At 36.1% G+C, this 21,076-nt stretch overlaps 1 protein-coding gene across 2 annotated transcripts in view; it reads right to left on the reverse strand.

The window, feature by feature from the left end:
* Nucleotides 1–20,721, reverse strand: part of ASG3 (SNF2 domain-containing protein / helicase domain-containing protein) — a 251,288-nt gene extending 230,567 nt beyond the window's left edge. Inside the window, exons 1-4 of one of the 2 annotated variants that reach the window (XM_089786804.1) lie at nucleotides 20,398–20,721; nucleotides 19,065–19,143; nucleotides 18,701–18,861; nucleotides 490–624 (exon numbers count right to left, since the gene is read on the reverse strand). In XM_089786804.1, coding sequence (XP_089642930.1) covers nucleotides 490–624; nucleotides 18,701–18,861; nucleotides 19,065–19,143 — 375 coding nt within the window. In that variant the 5' untranslated portion in view covers nucleotides 20,398–20,721. The remainder of the gene's footprint in view (nucleotides 1–489; nucleotides 625–18,700; nucleotides 18,862–19,064; nucleotides 19,144–20,397) is intronic. The other variant, XM_089786805.1, reaches the window with a different exon arrangement.
* Nucleotides 20,722–21,076: the final 355 nt, after the last annotated feature.

Raw genomic sequence — 21,076 nt, forward strand, 5'->3', positions numbered from 1 at the left:
CTTACATTTAAGATTGTGCTTGATTGGCCATTTTGTAAATGCTTCTTAGACTATAAGTTTTGTTGCAACTTTGGTATCATAATCAAGATTCAAAATCCTTCATAACTTTAATATAGAGTACTCCTTGAGTTTGACCAAATAGCAATCAAATCAAATGTTTACTGTAGAAATAAGAAGCATAAAAAGATAAATCTCCAACCCTTCAAAAAAAGTACTTCAATCTTAGAGATCTGAACAGGATTTCATGAGTTATGCTATATTTTTCATCTCTAATTTCATTTATCTATGTATAACTTCTTGGAAGAGAAGGAAAGAAAACTGGATTCTGAATAATTATATTTCCTCGCCTTCAAGAATTTATGGTAATTTATGTGATTTTACAAATTAGCAACACTCATGCTTATTAGATGAAGTCATGGCAGGCATGATTAAAAATTACATAACTATTGAAAATTTACACATAAGCATTAGCAAGCTTCAAGTACTTACGCTAGAAGGGTTTTTTATTCGTTGAGCTTCATCAATGATTGCATAATGCCATCGGATATTAGAAAGAAAGCTTGCATCCAACATCGCTAGGTCATAGGTTGTCAAGAAAACATCAAACGGTAAATCCTGTTCAGCCTGCCTCACACATATCATCAAAATCGTTTGAAAATGTGCAATCAGAAAAATAATGGAGATAAGCAAAAAAGATTCAGCTAGTAAACCTATTTATTTGAACATGACATAAATTTCAGTAGTGATTATTTAATTACTCTAGATGATGATTAACTTTGCTCATGCTTACAAATGTTACATCCCAATTTTTGACCCACTTTTGAATAACCTTTATAGTGTTCATTAAAATTGCACAGTTTGTCGAGGAAAATGAAACACAAGGGGGAGGGTATGCTACATCCCAATTTTCAGCCCAAATTAAAAATGTTCATATAACCATTGAGGTTTCATGTGAAGTCAATTGACAATTTGACACGTTAAATTAGTTATGATCATGCTAAATGGTAAGATGGTTAATCGTTATGATGGTTTACGAATAATCACTTGTTACAGTAATTGTGATTATATTGAGGAATATGATATTATCATGGAGAAATTCTTCCTTGCAAGAGCACGTCGAAGGGGGCGAAGCATTGCCAAAAAGGAATTGGGCACGAGGGCACCACCTACCATTGAGCAAATAGGTGGGAGACTTAAGCCACGATGACCAAGGAAAATGGCTAGGCAAGCAAGGGTATACTAAGGGACAAACCATGAGCTAATTGATCAAACTTATATAATTTAATAATTACTCAAGCTTAAATCAAATTGAGTACTATAGTTACCTTTAAGCAATATTATTTTATGTTTTAATATTATCTTATGTCACTGGCCCCTATATCTTATGTTTGGATACTACTATTTGTTTTAATATTATTCCTTGGCAATAGTTTTATTTTTCTCCTTGAGCGGCCACATTTCTATATGGCTCTCATAGTGTTTTATTATTATTTATTTTAAAGGGCCATATTATCAATATTATTATTATTTCCAATGAGCCAATGGGCAGAGAATCGGGCAGAGAATCTTGTAACTCGTATCTTACTCGTAACTGAGCCACATTTCATGTAATGGCTCTTGCTTGTTTATATTATTCTCATCTTTGCAAATCGACATATTATTATTGCCTCATTACCAATCTTTGTTCTGCTCTCTTTCTACAATTGATTCATCATTTTTGAGGTTGGTTCCTTTTAAAAGTTCTTATATCAGTGCATAGCCATTCATTACAATTCGAAGCCTCTTGGAGAAGGCCTTTCGTACAAGCAGTCGGAGCTACACACATTTTGCAAATCCGACCAATGCTAGGTCATGTTGTTAAATTTGCATATGTATCAATATATATTATGTAAATAGATCGCAATGCTTGACTAAAGCAATTAAGATTTTCCTATGCTATTTTACCATTTGAACACAAAACGATGATCTTTTTTTATAAACGGTAAGACTGAGCCGAAATACATGATTTCTATTTGTGAAAGTAATACTGAAATACAAGCCAATACAGGGCAGACTTATACAAGAACATCATGCCATATGTTTCTTGCGATGAGAATCAAGTATCCTAAAGAATTAGATTTGTAAGAGCTTACTTCTATACCATTGTGTTTTTAGCAAGCCAAAATGGCTAATCACTGAATAAGTTTAAAGGAATTGTCATTTGTGTTATCAACGATTATTTGGCGGACATATTGGTTGTTATATGAATTCTTAAACATTTCTAAATTTCCTTTTTAAATGCCAACACCAGAATAGCAGAAGAGTTGGCAACACATAATAAGATATGAATTCCTATTTCTCTTTTATAAGCCAAGGCTAAATAGGCAGATTATTGGTTGTGACTACCATTACTCATAGATCCCCTCGATGAATCATCCAAGAAGACCAGCATGGTCGAGATGAAGTGTGTGAGAAAGAAATCATTCGATTAAGGCTTATTCTTACATGAGAAAAAAAGAAAAGAACCATCAGTATCTCAAGCAAGTAATTATGATTTGTTAAAAACATGTGCCATCTCATGGTAGTCCAGAGTATAAGTCTTGTTGTCTAGCTGAGCAATGGGTTGATACACCAGGTTTCTTAGTGGTTGGACAGTGATCATCCTACGCCTAATCCTGGGTAGGGAGGGCCTTTCCCAATTGAGATTGTGTGGGGATACTTAAGGGTTTGTGGTTGGGAGGTTAAGCCCCTAACAAGGCTTCTTCTCTCCACCAAATGCCAAGGCTTGCACAAGACAGGGATATGATCTACTTTTCAAATGTCTTCTGATAACCGGTATTTTTTTTTATGAATTTGTGAATTTCAAATTGAAGTTATGTTAGATGGTTAATATCATCTAATCAGTTATTCTATTATAGCCATTGGTTCTCTTCCCTCTAAATATGAAAAGTAGTTATTAAATTGTCTTCATGTGATTAGAAAAAGTATCGTGTCTTTATTGGTAGAAAACGATTTCTTTTTTTTTCATTAAGTAATGGTTAGTTATGATAGTAACTAGATTTATTGGATTTGATGATGAAATGTTTTTCCAATTCTTGGTTAAGGTAATTCGATTAATCCAGTATAACCATTGATCAATTTTATATGAACTTGAAAAATAATTGTTATAATTGCCTTCTAATGTCCATAAATCTGAAATAGTAACTGTCTCCCATGATATGTTAGTTGTTAGTTAAGACCCAAAAAAGGGGATGTTACAAAAAATCAATGGTTGTGTATTTAACTTGAAGCATTGAAGTTGCAATGTAAATGCTAATACACTTCCAAGCATAGTCGATGGATTTTCAAACCCTGAGATACGAAAATATTCAAACCTTAGCTCACTTCCAAAAAAAAATTCTAGCCATTGGAGGCCAGGCCCAATTCTTTTACTTAATGCTTCAATACTTATTTTTGGGGTGTTCTAGTCTTTTGCTTTATAGGTAAAAGGTATAAAAGATATTAATGGACAAAGTATAAAATAGGAAGTTGTCACACAAAAAACACAGCAGAAGAGATTTGCCTATTTTTGCTTTCAAGATTGGATTGTTATAGGATCATTGAACCGTATATACTAGGGTTTCAATTGGGCACGTATCTCACCCCTAGCATGTGTCTCTAACACTAGCAATTGTCACCTATACAAGAGGTGAGTATACAAACCTTTCCAGGGATAGGAGGCATTGTGCCTACATCTCCGTGCATTTCTAGTCTTCCTCCAAAAGAACTAAAATGCAACAACAAACATTTGAATTCATAACACGCAAACCATTTATAACTCAGCTTGAATGTCATCTCTTGCTCAACTCTATCCAAAATTGTACTTAACAAAGAAGAAATGGAAAATGTTTCCCAATGATCACTAACTTTCATGCCTCACTGGGGTGGGATTCCTTTCTATCAGACCTTATAAATACTTTCACATATTTTATGCACAAGATTAATAAGTTATCATGCATATACTTTGTATTGATGAGATGCCCAACATATACTTTTCACTTTGTATCGATTAATGAAGCGAGGCATGGTCCATGGGCTATATCTGTGTTCTTTTCACTATCAAAAAGAGTGGCCTTCTTTGTGCCTAGATGAATATGTTAAGTTTTGGATATGTTGCAAATGTACTAAGCGCTGCCTTCTTGGTATGTGTTTTCCAAATGACATCGATCTCTTGTTTATATTGAGAATAAGCCATGGGACATGTCTATTAGTTATTCAGATAATTAATATAATCACAAATTTATATATACATACATACATATATATATACATACATACATACATACATATATATATATATATATATATATATATATATATATATATATATATATATATATACATACATATATACATACATATATATATATATATACATACATACATACATATATATATATACATACATACATACATACATATATATATGTATGTATGTATGTATATATATATATATATGTATGTATGTATATATATATATATATATATATGTATGTATATATATATGTATATATATATATATATATATATATATATATATATATATATATATATTTTCCTCTCATATAACAATAAACTTATATCTCAAATATAATGAACTCATGTATATCAAGTGTATCTCATCTATAATTATATATAGGTTTATCTGCCAGAAGCTATCGAACATCAACACTCCCTTTTAGCTAGGGAAGATAAACACAAGATAGATATTACACCATTGGTAATATTAGGAATAATAAATTTTAAGAATACTTTTGATCAAAAGATATCCACCATTTTGATTTCACATTTGATATCATAAGTATTAGTCTTACGGAATATCAACACATGATATTCACAAAATACTCTTAAGTAACATTTTGATATCATGAGTATTTGTCTTCCAGAATATCAACACATAATATTCACCAAGTACTCAAATAAGGTTTGATATCACATCTAATATGATGAGTATTGGTCTCCCAGAATTTCAACACATGATATTCACCAAATACTCTTTGAGTAATGTCGAGATGCAAGATGTTCACCAAGTACTGTAAGTAATGGCCCTCCAGAACATCAAGTTGCATGACATTCACCATGTACTCAAAAAATGTTCATAAGGTGTGTGCACACACATTTTCATAATGTATACCATATAAACATCCACCATGCATAGTCTATCATAATTTGCATAGACATCGTAAGATATCCATCATAATAGAAAATTAAGTTATTGTAAGATGTCACCTTTCAATAACTTCTACAAATACAAGAAATGATCATTTGGAAGTCGTCGCTTCCTCATGATGTACATAGGGGGAACGCACATTAAAATCATAGTCACTCACAAGGACTTTTGAACTCCCTCTGAAAATCGATCATCTGAGCTCCTCAACCAAAGTTGCCTTTGATGAAGTGTCATACTCCCCCTACATTTGATATGATCAACATCTTCAAAGATCAACTGAAACATATCCTCTATCTGCTCCTTTAGACAAATGTGTCAAACTCCCTCTAAACATCAATCTCCCTTTTCCTACAAGAACATACTTGGAGGAAAAGATCAAGGCAAAAATAAACTCTTATAGTACATATTAAAATAATAAGGCAAGAGATTAATTTCAAGAAGTATATAAGAATAGTTCTCAAGATATAACTATAAAAAATAGTTCTCATTGTTTTGGAGCAAATATCCACTTGAAATAAACCTTCAACTAATAAATATATCCACCTTAACGTTATGTCTTCAATCCCATTAATATCCCTAATTAATAGAATTTAATTTCTGCTTCGCACTTTAGTCAATATATTCTATTTGTTGCAATTATCTATACCACTGATGACCCTTACATGTTCACCAAGATAGAATATTGAATTTATTTAATAATACCGATTAGGGGAGATTAATCCCTCTCACCCCCTTACCTCAGCTAACATCACTAAATCCGGTTATATATAAAGTGCATCTTATATGGAGTGGTTGGCAGACTTGTATAGGATTGGGCATCATCGACCCAAATTCCTATTCAAGGTCAATGCCATACAATAACGGGTCGAACCAATCATTGATCTCCCCTATTTTATTCACCTAATCCTTTCAGGAGTTATGTATTCTCTCCTACCAATGCATGAGAATCTGTCAATAATCAATAATCATTATTCTACTCGCTCATTTGAATATACTTTTTCTTCCGTTGCATAGGACTAGGGGTCGAATCAATTAGAGAGATGCAATCAACTACGCTCGATCATTGCACATCCTAGTGGCACCCTTGCCAATCTCCAGTACATCAGCCCTTCTGACTTGCATCATTCTCCAACCCATAGAGGTCATTGTCGACCTCTACGCATACAGGGACTAGCCTATATCTCTATTTCAGCTCGACCACTCTCCATGCGGGTCTTCAAATTAGCAGCACAATCAAATTTGTCCGATGCACTCATAGGCAAAGAGATCCAATGTAGTCCTGTGTAGCAAACATTTGGAAGCAATTCTACAAATCCCCTACCGATGGACTTGAATTGGAGAATACGGAGACTAAAAAATTGAGCAGTTACTCATTCGACCAACACACAGTGGGAGGTCAAACTCGATGAGCAATATATTTGATGCAGCATGGATCTTGTCCAAGATAAGCCTGCGGAGTTAGGCAAATCATGGCTCCAACTCTCATTTGCTTCATATCTCAAATCTACTGTCATCCACGCAAATAAGTGATGTCCTACACATTCTCAGCTCTGTGTAATCACAATGACCCTCTCACCTGCAGACATCCATCTAGCATGGTACCAATTACAAACGATCACAGTATCTTCCTACACGAGCAGCTCTCATGCTTATTAGATGAAGTCATGGAGGCATGATTAAAAATTACATAGCTATTGAAAACGGATGTCTTCTTGAAACTAAAGTTGCCAACAATCACATTTAGAATAGACCAAGAATTCACAAGTGCTACGAAAAAAAGAAAATAGTTTACTAAAAGAGATGAAGCTCTTCACACTATCATTATGTTTACTTATCTTAATCTAAGATATAATTTTGTATCTTGTAGAAGTCCTAATGAAATTTAGACTACCTTATAGTCTTGGTAAGTCAAATAGGATGAGGAAATTCGAGTTGGAGAATGAACTAATGAGTTTTGATCATTCACATTTTGACAATATCCAAGACTTCTTCACAAATCTCAATCCTCTCAGACTACAATCGATTGCTTGTCCGATCACTATAGAGGTGAACAATTAATTCTCTCCATCTATAATCTCTAAGATAGGTCTTCTTATTCAATGTTTGTTTATGCTTTGTATGCTACTTTTGATGCCTTCAGCACTGTGTACAAAATGTCTTCTCTTGATGGATTTACATCTCAAATCACAATGGAACAAAAAATGTTTGCACAAGTGAGTACATTGAAGTCTCCAAGGTGAGAGGCTCTTCATGCGAAAAATCCTAATCCAAAAGCTTGAAGTGGAAAAGGCAAGAAACACAAGAAAGATTTCAAATTCTAATGGGCAAGCTAAGGATTTTCCTTCACAATGTACCCCTGACTCAAATCTCTCTTCCAAATGAGAATCATATTACAACAAGTTAAAATGTGCTTATAGCAAAACAAGAGAGTATTATTAGCATAGGTGTTATGATATGAAGATCAGTGAACTCACACAACTTAATGAAAAGAGCATCATATTGCCATCATCAGTGTCTCCTCCTTCAGCATCCACAGTCAAAAGCATCTTCGTTAAAAAAGTCAACTACAAGACTTGCAAACCAGATTTGTTAAAATATGACATAAGGCACTCTTTCCCTCTATTGTTCTTGAACATGGGAAATGGTTTCTTGATTCAAGAGCATTTCATCAAATGTTATCTTCTTATGTACCTTGTAATTCACCTGATATAGTTATGGGTAACAACATGGAGAGGGCACATTTAATGTACGTTGTGTACCCTCCTCCTTGTTATCTATTCTCCTTTTTGTTTATCGAAGTGCTCAAAGTAGACGAGGTAAATCAATTCAATTCACTCTTGATTATGCATACATAAGGGGCATAGAGAGTAGAGAGATCATTGTTACGAGGGTCTAGTTGATCATTTATTCTCTTTGTACTCCTTTCCTCACTTTGCTCCTCGCGGTACTGTTATTTTGGCTAATGTTCACACCCTTTCATCAAGGGAAAATCATGTTTGTGAGGAGAAGTTTGATAACTTGAATCTTCGCATACTATAGATTAGCATTGAACTTCCTACTCAACCTCTTGCTTCTTCAAATTTCAATGCTTCACTTATCAGGATGACCTTAGTGTTTCAGATCTTGCTTTGTGAGAGGAGCATTTGACAAGTGCTTCAAACTTGTTTGTTAAGTCTCTTATTGCAGATTTGGGAGACATGCTTGAGAGGCTTTCTCTTCTCTTTATCGACCATTTTAGCACAATTGTTACCCAATATTCATTGTCTTTTGAGATTAGCATTCATTACTTTTCTCCTCTTGATTTTTTCATGCTTCTGAGTTGAGTTTGACCATGATTATGTTGTGGTTTATTCAACCTTGGAGACTCCTACTCAATTTTCAAAGACACATTTTGTAATGTCTCCATTTTTAGCAGGTTCGTGCAATTGGCCAGGTCAATTCACCATTGCAATCCTCGTCAGCTGACAGTGGGATTTGAGGGTCTCAGTTGTGTGGTCATAGGCTTTCCAGCAGCCTATGGTGTGTTTTGGCCCTGTTTGAGGGACTTACTATTTATGGTAAGTCAATCTTGTGATTCTAATGAGCTCAGTTGAGTTAGAGGAGTCAGAAGATGCTCTCAGTTTTTATTTTGGGCTTCCAATTTGAGCTCCAAGAATCTTGGAGGGAGCGCCTATTTATAGTAAGTCACCTTGTCAGTTTCTTTCATCATCAAGATCACTTTGGTGTTGTCAAATTTTGATTCTGATGCCTCTTCAGTTGCTTTCGCAAGACGGGTGAATTATTATTATTCATATAAATACGCTGAGGTTGTTATTTTTGATAGTGTTGTTAGTTGGTCACCTCAGTATCATAGCTTGTTGGAACCGGGACGAAAAGTTTTAAATCATGGGAACAAGAAACAATGGCCTTGCATGTCAAAATTTTAAGTTATGGTGGAAAAGGTCATTTTCTAGAGCCAAAAGCAATTAATAAATTATATTAATGGCACTTTAATATATTCTAATGTTGTGTAAAGTAAGCTTCTTAAGTGGAGTTCTTTTGGGAAACCCGTGCCATTTGGAGATTATAAATATGAGGACATTTGATGAGAAAAGCATCCAATTATTTGATTATCTTAACTTTCTTTGTTGTCTTTGTGACATTTCTGAAGTTCTGATTTTTGTGACCTTGCTGAAATATAAGGGTTTGGGATCTACAGCTAAAGTAATGTAGATTCAATTCTAAGAATTATTCCAAGATTGGTTGGCAAATTGTGCTGAAGTATACAATTTGTCATTCCTCCTCACTGTTGCTACTATTTCTAAGGAGAGGGTTTAGCTGGCTGAATTTGCGAAGGAAATTCGAGCTTTCAGAAGTCATTATAAGCGCTTTCCCAAGCTGCTGCAATCACAAGTTTGGGCATCTAGAAACTGATCCGAAGTCTGGTTTTAATGCCATTATCTGGGAATTTAAAGGGCTGCAGTATTGGAGCCATTGTTGGCAGTGTAGGTGACTACTGAAGGATGTTGGCCTTTCTTATACAGGCTGTAATTGGTGTCATTTAAGGCTTAAGGTGGAATGTGTTCGGTCTGCTGCAAATTGGAATTATATCAAGCATTTCAGATTGCAAGACATTTCAAAACAAAAATAATCTTATCAAACATTACAGCAGTGTGAGCCAGTTGAGTTATTACAATGGTATCAAAGAGGTTTCCTGCCATCTTGTGGGGGAGAAAAATATTATTTATTTCAGATCTGTTGTTGTGACTAGAGTGATCAGCACTCTTGTTACTTCCAACTATGGACATATACATGAGGCCTAGTAGTTCCAGGAGTTGGCGGAGTAGTAAGGAAGATAGCAGAAAATTAAATGCCTTGAGAGAAAGTATGGAGAAACTTAAGCTTCATCAGCAGAGGGTAGCGGAAAAGCTTGTTGAATCCTGAGACGGTTGAGAGAGCCGCGAAATATATGGTTTCCGTTTTTAGACGGACAGCGGGAAGGAGGCGTGAGTTTTCCCCGACAGGTGTCCATGATGCAAATGGACCTCCATTCAGTACGTCACCTACTAGTCCTATCCACAGTGTTGATGATGGACTTATTTCACAAGGGCATGTGGTTGTGTCAGTAGCAGAGGATAGCGGCACTAAGCTTCAACAAGTTGAGGCTCCTAGAGTTGTTGCTGCAGTTAGTGTAGAGACAGTTGATGCAATTGTTACTACTAATACTTCACACTCTCTCAAGGAGGAGATTATTATTGGAGATTTGTATGTGACCTGTCATAGTGTTGCTCCGATGCAGGAGGCAGTTGCTTCCTCAGGTGGTACCGATGCATGTATGGAGTCACCCAGCTTTGATGTTGGTGATTTGGGTGATACAATGGAGTCAGAAGATGTGGATTCATACTCTAGCATTATTGATTCACAAGTTAACGTTGAGTCATGGTGTGCAGAGTCAGGTGTCAATAGTTGAGGCTTTATTAGGAGATGTGGATGCAGATAGTATGGACACATTTGATGATGCTATGAGTTGCACCGAGTATGATATCCCTTGCCAAGTATCAACTAATGACTCCGAGGAGGTTTTGGTTGTGTCCCAAGCTCCATGTTTACAGGATCTATCCTTTGAGGTGGAAGCTAAGACATGTGGGGATATTGATATTATTGAGGGCTTCCATTTCTTCAGATGAGGAGTTGATTGAGGTACGTAGTAGTTGTATCTCGGATGCGGAGTTATGAAAGGTTGATAGCACACATGCAGTGAGTGATCTTGTGATGGGCAATTCTGATTCGGTTTTATATCACAGTGCAGTTAGTGAGACAGAGAGCTTACATAGGAGGCAAGGGTTACAAAGGCGTCATGTGACTTGTCAACTGAAGGTGAGTGATAGTGACATTTTTTCAGTTCTTGAGCATTATGATATTATTCGTTAGATGCTGGCTACATCTGGTTGGGTTGCTCCTCTGTTAGATGAGCACGGTGATAGTAGTCTTTCTCTAGCAAAGGTTCATACACTTTGATAGGCTGTCAGGATCTTGAAGCATAGTTACTCAATGTTAGTTGTTGACAGGGATTACCTTCTAGAGTAGGGTAGCACCTGTTATGAGACGTTGTTAGGGAAAGAGGAGGAGGTAGCTGAGCTTACCCAGGAGCTTGAGGTGACTATGGACTCTCTTCAGTATACTTAGTTGGCTCTTCAAGAGTCACAGTCACAATTGGATGAGGTTATCGTGGAGTTACAGCGGATACAGTCGACACCAGCCCCAAACCCTGTTCAGTTACATATTGTGGTTGGTGGTGAGTTTGCTTCTAGGGTTGGGGATGAGGGATGTGATGATGTCGTCGACACATCCGTCCAGTATATGGGTGCAGTAGGTACGAAGGAGGTGAGAGCATCAAGGGAGACGAGCTCTCATATTGATTTGCTTTCTTCTACCGAAAGCAGATCTAGTTCTTCATTTCATACAGGTGGTACCATTGGACAAATGGTAGTGCCACATTTTCAGTGGGATCAATTGTGGGTCGCAGGGGAGCAGGTTGATGCTTCCACATATAATTTCTACTACACACAGTCTTTCATGGAGTATCTTTTGGAGAGTTCGGATGTGCAGGAGGATTCGCACAGTGTCTAAGGGTACTCTCATCCGAGGCTCCTATGCCATTCAGAGGTTGGTGGGAAAGATTGTAGAGACTGTCTACTATGCTTTCCCACAGGGATTTTGAGGTTGGGTTCGCTGAGAGGATTGCCCAAGATCCTGCCCGACCAATAGTTTATAGTCAAAGATTGGAGTCATCTTCTGATTCCCAGACTAATACTGATGAGCCCTTGACAGAGAATGGGAGTTTTTATCAACATTACACTATGAGGAGTGCTCGTCACTTTTATTTTGACCCACAGGTAGAGGATTTGGTTTCATGTTGGTGTGGGTTGGCTCTAGTTTCATACCATCCATTATGGGATGGGTTGTTAGCAACATCTTTTGCAGATGGGATTGATAGCTGCAAATTAGACCCCTTGCAGTACCTCTACACCCAGAACAATTTGGCAGAGGTTGGAGTTGGTGGTAGTGTTTTAGGTACCTATGGTTGTTACCATCGCCACAATGCAGTTGGGTGTATCAGTTTAATGGGGACTCAGGTGTGGACAGAGTTGGTTTTTCAATTGGATTGAGTTCCAATGGGTTGTCATCACCATCAACGTCTACAGTCAATTTCTAGATGATTCTGTCATTCATATCAATTATCTGGGTACTGATGCTATAGGAGTTTCTTGTACACTGTAGGGGTAGTACGCAATTCTAACTTTGAGATCCACGGGGATTGTGATGTTCATTTTGCTCCGGGATTGCATTGGGACAAGCAATCTTAGGGAGGGAGGACTATAATGTCCCCATTTTAGTAGGTTCCTACAGTTGGCCAGGTCAATTCACCATCGCAACCCTCATGAGCTGACGTTGGGATTTGAGGGTCTCAGTTGTGTGGTTATAGGCTTTCTAGCAGCCTATGGTGTGTTTTGGCTCTGTTTGAAGAACTTACTATTTATAGTAAGTCATTTGTTGGTTCCGATGAGCTCAGTTGAGTTAGAGGAGTTGGAGGATGGTCTCGGTTTTTATTTCGAGCTTCCAGTTTGAGCTCCAAGAATCTTGGAGGGAGCATCTATTTATAGTAAGTCACTCCATCAGGTTCATTCATCATCTTTCATCATCAAGGTCACTTTGGTGTTGTCAGATTTTGATTTTGATGCCTCTTCAGTTGTTTTCGCAAGACAGGTGAATTATTATTATTCATATAAATATGTTGAGGCTGCTATTTTTTATAGTGTTGTTAGTTGGTCACCTCAATATCATAGCTCGTTGGAACAGGGACGAAAAGTTTTCAATCATGGAAACAAGAAACAGTGGCCTTGCGTGTCAGAATTTTAAGTTATGGTGGAAAAGGTTATTTCTGAAGCTAAAAGCAATTAATAAATTATATTAATGGCACTTTAATATATTCTAATGTTGTGTAGAGTAAGCTTCTTAATGGATTTCTTTTGGGAAACCGATGCCATTTGGAGATTATAAATATAAGGACATCTGATGAGAAAAGCATCCAATTATTTGATTATCTTATCTTTCTTTGTTGTCTTTGTGACATTTCTGAAGTTTTGATTTTTGTGCCCTTGCTGAAATATAAGGGTTTGGGATCTGCAGCTGAAGTATTATAGATTCAATTCTGAGAATTATTCCAAAATTGGTTGGCAAATTGTGCTGAGGTATACGATTTGTCATTCCTCCTAACTATTGCTACTGTTTCTAAGTAGAGGGTTTAGCTGGCTGAATTTGTGAAGGAAATTCGAGCTTTCAGACATCATTATTGGCGCTTTCCCAAACTGCTGCAATCACAAATCTGGGCATCTAGAAAGTGATCGGAAATCTGGTTTTAATGCCATTATCTGGGAATTTAAAGGCCTGCAGTATTGGAGCCATTATTGGCATTGTAGGTGACTGCTGAAGGATGTGGGCCTTTCTTATACAAGTTGTGATTGGTGTCATTTAAAGCTCAAGGTGGAATGTGTTCAGTCTGCTGCAAATTAGAATTATATCAAACATTTCAGATTGCAAGAGATTTCAAAACAAAAACAATTTTATCAAACACTACAGTAGTATGAGCCAGTTGGGTTATTATGCATTTGGAGGCTTCCTTAATCCTTTTATTTTGACATGGAGTGGCTTCTTCACTGTTATATGGATTTGTTTCATATAAAGCAAGATATGTTGCTTACAAGGATTAGATTATCTTTGTTTTTAAGCATGCTTCATTGACATTGGAGCCTCTTCATCGTTCGGGGGGGGTATCATGTGTCTCTTTTTCCTTCCAATGCAAAAATCATTGATTGTAAAATCCTAATAGATGTAGTGCTTGAAGGGCATCACTGAATCCTCAAGATAGCATCCCTTCTTGTTTATTTCTTCTCTCTTTTGGAAAGGATTCTTGACCCGATAGGTTTTCTCGATTTGTGAGAGATTGCATTTGTATAATGTTATGCAATACATACTCATCCCTATGTCTTTTTTGACAAAATTCAAGTACACTGTTTTCAATTACCCTTACTTATTTGCCCCCTTTTCTTTTGCTTGATTTTTCCAACAAAATCCCTAACTCTAGATTATCTAAGGGTTTCCCATAATTCCCTTCAAAATCTCGGACCTTAGGGTTTTCCTTTGTTTCCCTTTGTTCCCTTAGACATTTCAAACTTCAAGATCGCAAGAGATCTAGGAAGGTTCAATTCCAACACTTCCCAAAACCCCCGAACCCCAAAGTATTAGTTTCCTTTGTGCACGCTAGAGTTCCAAACCCCATGACCATCCAAAGTACATTTATTACACCCAAAAAGGTGACTTAGGGTTCATTTTACACCCACCTTGCATTCAAAGAGCTATCTCCGCAAACCCATGCAACCAAGCTTCATTACAACGTTCAGTGTGATCGATCATTTCACATGATTATAGCCCTCTTATTTGTAATTTTGCCCCTGTAAGTGCCTTTGCCTTGTGTTTGCATGTTCGAAAGTAGTTTTCTCCTACCTTTTGTTTTGGTTTATTGTTGTATTTTTCTTCATTCTTACTTTTATAGGTAGGGTTTTCCACTTTCCTCGAATAGAAATGAGTTAATCTCCCTGTGAGATTCTACAGTCTTTTATGTTGAAATTAGCTTCAAGAAGATTACATATCCGATTCACAATGATTATAATAATTATACGTATTGTTCTAACATAATTATTATCTTAATAATTATTTAATATTATAATAGTATTGTAAAATAATTAAAATAATATTATTATATATAAGATAATTATTCTAATTAATTAAATTGAGCCAAGAGCGGTGACCTTGGCGAAGGGGCACTACCAATGTATGAAAGGGAGGACCAAATCTTCCTCTTGAATATAATGAAGAATATAAAAACACATAATCTACAAATAATTAAAATTTCAACATGCTATCAAAGCAGGTTCTCCTACTAGCCTAGGTTTAGAATGGAAATATTGGTGAGGTTTAGACAGGAAACATTGTGATGTTTGTAGAGACAAATTTGCAGTCAATAAGGTGTTTACGGACATTGACTTTAATTCATGACCGGTATTAGCTTGAGCAATATTTCACATGGTCAGAGTTGGGCATAAAATTCCTTGTCGTGAAACATATGGAAGGTCAAATATTTCATTGATATATAATCAGTTGGAACATTGTGGGGAAATATTAAACTCTTGTGAAAAAGAATGATTTGGTTATCTTTTAATGGTTTATTTCATTTCTCCAATAAGAAGTATTTGGTATTCATAGTCGAGAAAATCAAATATTATCAATCGAACATTTTTATTAGTTCGAACATTGCCTGGCCACCAATATTATTTCTTCTACTAGGAATATTTGATCAAATCAGAGCCCTTGCCACAAATAAATGAATGTTTTAACATTTGCCATGGTAAATAATTATTGAAGCCATAGACACAATCTTGTAAATTGTCATGGTTATTAGTTTTTTTTAAACAAATTGCATAATAGAATTGCTATGAAAGTATCTACTCGAAGTATGGAATATATTTCCATTTCATTTATTAGCTCGTGTTTAACTTCAGCACATTTATGTTGGCATTGTAATGGGAAGTGGTCAGATTGGTGAAGTGGTTAAAAGTAATAATGTATTTGGTTGTCATTGATGGCAACCTAATCAAAACAATTGTGTGGGTCAATGGATAAAACAAGTGAACGATCAATAAGCAACTAACCAGATATGCAACAAGGAAAGCAATTTAGTACAGCAACTTGTATACAGGAAGACTAACAGCACAAGGTTATTATAGTAGTGACCACTGTGCAGTGAGAATTAAGTTGAGCGATCATAGATACTACATGTACATGCCTAGTAGAGACTATGACTACGACCACAACTCAAGATGATGACAGACAAGCAAGGTTCTCAGTGATAGATAAAGTTGTTGAATAAAAATAGCTCGTATAAATAGCTAGTATTCTTGGGCTGCTGATCTCAAATCGATGATCAATGATGGTTTTGAGTGATGTGGTGAGATAAGATGTTATGGTTATGTATCTTAATCGACGAGGATATGCTAAGGTGGCAATTGAAGATCAAGGCAAATGGGAAGAGAAGAATTCAAAAGGATGTTAGAGTTGGTCAAACACATCTTGACTATTCTTGAAAAAATCTCGTGTAAACCCCTAGTATGGATCGAGGAGGTGAAGAAAAACATATTATGACATCGAAATATGTCAAATGAATGTGATAAATGAGCACCAAGATTGAAAGTTGCATGAATGGTGAGGATTAAATGACAAAAGTGATGTTCCTATAAAGAGCTATTCTTAGTATTGATGTGTAAGAAGTTAGATGAATTTGTAAAAATATTTTGGTGGGCTAGGGTTTGTGATCGAGGTATTGGGCAGAAAGCAAATTTAGAGTGCAAAGGACAGATTGGATATGATAGGTGAGGAGTGTTACATCCAAATCATACAACTTGTTGTTCCCTAATAGTTGCAGCAGGGGAAATACCTTAATTGGGTGGACCTTAAGCAATCTCTTTCTGTAAAATCCTTTAACAGGGTGAACTCTCAGAAGGAGTTGTACATTGTAGATCTTAACATATCTCATTGTACTCCTAACTGGGCAAACCTAGCTACAATATTGAAGGGCTTGTAGGTGTCATCCCCACTATGGTTTTCTCCCCCCGGCAAAGGGTTTCCACATACAAAAACCATTGTGTCATGTGTGATGATTGTGTGGATCTTTGATGTTGTTTGCATTTATTTTATTTATGTAGTTATATGTTATATTCTTTGGAAGTTGTTGTTAAGGTTAATTGCATTAAAGATTGAATTGATAGGCTACTTGTTTGCATCCATTCACCCCCGCCCCCACTAGTGCTCCTATATACCAACAATTTCTCATACTATATGGTGGATTACTTTGATATAGAAGTCATTATTGGGATTTGTTGTCTTCGTTGGAGACTTGTTAGTGACAATAAAGCAATTTGTTCATTAGAGTTTCCTAGTCCCATGTGTGCTCTCCAAAGTTATGCAAAAGAGCATCTTTTATCATTGCATCTAGGACTTTCCCTTCAGCAGCATGACCTCAATGCAATGCAAACATGTGAGTTTGTCTTCTATGCACGTGCAGAGTGTGGGCAATGGCACCTAAGAAACATATTTGGAGATACGAGAACTTAAATATGAGCAGCAGAACATTCTAATGGAGATGTAAAGAGTTATATTAATTGGTGATTAACCAACATCGCAAATACTACCTAGCAAATACACTTTCACATCCATGGCCTCTCATCAAAACTCATATTGGGTGTCAATCTTGTAGAGAAAGTACATCATTTGGCTTCAGCAATCCTAGTGAGAAGTCACAGCAACAACCACAACCAGTGATATTGAAAGCATTGATAGTAAGAAGTAGGGTACATCTCAGACAACATCTCGATATCTACAGACAATTCATTAAAACATATCAGTGCATATATCAGTTGCAGATTACAAGACTCCCTGCATTAATATGAATTTCACAATTCCATTGGTGATTGCAGTTTGTTTCATCACTGTTGATATTTAACAATAAACGCTAAGGAAAAGATCACAATTATTAAGGATGGTAGTCACTGCCATTACTCACAACTTTATTAATGGGAAAAAAAAATTGTGGAAGAACTTTTATCCCAGACCCAGCACTAAATCATCGCTTACAAAGAGCCACTTGTTGGGAAGTAGTGATCCATTTTGAAGAGGTGACTCTTTTGAGTATTGGCATAAAAGACATCTTTCATCTCTCCTAAGAGATATAAAAGGGTGAGACTCACATTGGTAAAAAGGCAGGAATGATATCATTTTAAAATATATATATTGTCTGAAATTTCTGAATGGTGCTATCATTTCAAATCTCTAAGTTTGACAGCAGTGGTGTAATAGGAAGTCTGTTGAGTTTGATGGAAGTCATTCTTATTGACAACTATACCTCTGCTTATGTAAAATAAAATGTTGGATTAAGAACTTTAGTGTATGGAGTTTGAAACCAAAAGTGAATATATGGTTAAAAAGCCAGTCAACGATTTGCCAGACAATCATTATTTTAACAAGGTGAAAATTGGAATCCCTGCCAAACCACAAGTAATTGCCTATAATATGTTTTTGTAGCATTTTTGCACTAACATGTGTAAGTGCTTGTACCAGAAGAAGCAAGAAAAAACAAAAAAAAATTGCTTTATGGATGAACGTTAGGTGCCCAATCTACATATCTTGGTTAAAAAGATGCTGAGCATCTCATCTAAATTTATGGCCACGAGAGTTGTTCAAAACAAGTAAATTCAATTACAAACCCCAAGAATATTAATCAATCAAACATCATGATGCGGTAAAACTAGCGGCCGTGATATTAAATTTCTCAAAGTAATTTGCAAAAGGGACTGTCAACAGTCATATGAGAATATATTCTAATCAATGTAATGTCAAATGGTTGATGAAATCAGCACATACACCTGATTTAGAAGCTCGTTTGCTCACATATTCAAATATCTCTTTGCGCATCTCTAATCGGTGTTCTTTATCACCAACGTAGCTTAGAACTCTTAGGCTGGGAGAAAACTTCGCAAACTCAGATGCCCAGCCATCTGTTACGCTTAGTGGACATAGTACTACTGCCAGATCGAGATGTTTATAAGAATGAGGCCAATTACATGTACATAATATGCCATAGAGAAAGAAAATCATTCCTTGCACTCTTACTAGTTGACGCAAAGAAAATAAAGCATAAGAACAGGACATGAAAATTCAAATTGCTCTGAGTCGCAGATAAACAGACAGAATTGTATTCTTTGAAGGTTAAGCTTCGTGATCTTACAAAATGGCCCAGGGCGTTTTCTTTCAATTTTTAAGTATGCCAGAAAACATATAGCCTGCAATGTTTTCCCGAGTCCCATCTGCAATAATTGATAGTAACAAAAAAATTAACTATATCATTGACAAATTTCATAAGAAATGTTTTGAATGCATGATATATTTACCTATGATAGCTCTGCATCGCACATAATTAAAATTGCTCGCATTAGAATATGAAAATTCAACTAGAAATGATAATAAAATTTATAAGTTAAAAATAATGTTTGCTATGCAACTGTGAGTATTTCTCATTTCATGGCAAAATTCAAATCACAGATGTAAGTTTCACAACAAGAAACGGGAGAGAACTATCAAAACAAAATAAAGTATCATGTTAATTTGAATATATAAATAATTATCAATTGACAGAAAGCTGGTAGAAGACCTTACAATCCATGCACGCAACAGTTTGGGCCAAAGCAGCATGTGAAATCTGGATCTCGTAATTAAATGCCAATTAAAACTACTGACTTAGACTGCAATTTCAAGCTTGGTGGAATCGAACTAGAAATAGAGAGCGGTAAAACCTGCCCACCATTTTTCATAACCTTGACTGTAAATGAAAATTCAAACTGCTTCCTCGATGACAACCGTCTATCTGATATTCGTGGAATAGCCAACCTAAAAAACTAATACCCCGGATAACTTTTGAAGTCATCTGTTATGTCGGGAAATTACTCTGTAAAGGATTTTCGAGCATATCACATCAGTAGAGAGCATAAATCTCTACTCAAAAGAAATCAGAAGAACATTATTAAGTCCAACGAGAACGCAAAGGAGAGCAAAGAAAAATTGTATAAAAATTATGTGATGATTTATTTGGATCCAACCGTGTAGCTTGAAATCAATGTCAATCAACTTATATTTCGATTTCGGAACAATCCAATAGGCATTAAGCAGAAGTAAAGCTCACACAAGCGAACCACTAAACTTCGGTAAGGCTACCAATACAAATTCTACTACTATTGCTACTCTGAAGATTTTGCCCATAACAATTTTCAGAGCTGTGGATATTAACAATATTTTAACATGGTTCAGTAACAAGATAAAAGAACAGACTATAATGATATAAACTAAACTAAAACATAGATACCGAAAAAAGAGTTTTAAAGCTAAAAGGTATTGGATGAGAAGGAGTGGTGATAAAAATGCTGAACGAACAACATGATATACAGTGTGTAGAGAAGGGTAATGAAAATGACCTCGTCCCCTGCACATAGCGGAGAAACCATTCACTGCCATGAAAATGAAAATTCAATTAACTCAATCTTTGAATCATATAGAGAACGTATAACTGACCGAGAATGACATTTACACCACGGACGTATCGGCGTATGAGCCAAGAGACTCCTTGGGACTGGTGGGGCTTAAGTTCAGCCATGATGCCCCATTCCCTGCATTTTTGGGCAACTTCCTCGGCAGTAGGAAGGTTTTCTTGGTCATCTTCGAGCTCGGCCAGGTGCGCTGCGGCTGCTAGCCTCTGCTCGTACTTCATGCCTGTCGCCATTTCTTGTTTTTGTTTTTTGATATCCATTTTCGCTCCCAGTTTTCTTATTTGGGTGGGTTGAGAATTGTGTCTTCTGTAGAAAGCTCCGTTTTACTACGTTTTTAACCTCTGTCGATGTGGCATTGTACGACGAGCCGATACTTGACACGATGGAAGCAGGGGACATCAGAGAGTCGGTAGCTCTTTCTCTTTCTGGGTTTTTTTTATTCTGGTTTTTTTTTTTGGGTTTAAATTGAATAACTTTCATTATTTTTGGCGAAGTTGAGTTTGAGATATTTCACAATTTAAGGATTTAATTGTGTAATTTTTTAATAGAATTTATTTATTTGTAGTTCAGAGGACTTTTTTATCATAAAAATTAATAAAAACAAGTGTCTCGTAAAGATAGGCAAGAGTCTACAACACAATGATAATTGTGAACTTCTTATCGAAGAGGTCTTGGGTTTGAATCTACTCACACAATTAAT

Source organism: Cupressus sempervirens, chromosome 6 (genome assembly GCF_028749045.1).
Source record: "Cupressus sempervirens isolate cs-2001-9-10 chromosome 6, ASM2874904v1, whole genome shotgun sequence".
NCBI lineage: Eukaryota > Viridiplantae > Streptophyta > Pinopsida > Cupressales > Cupressaceae > Cupressus > Cupressus sempervirens.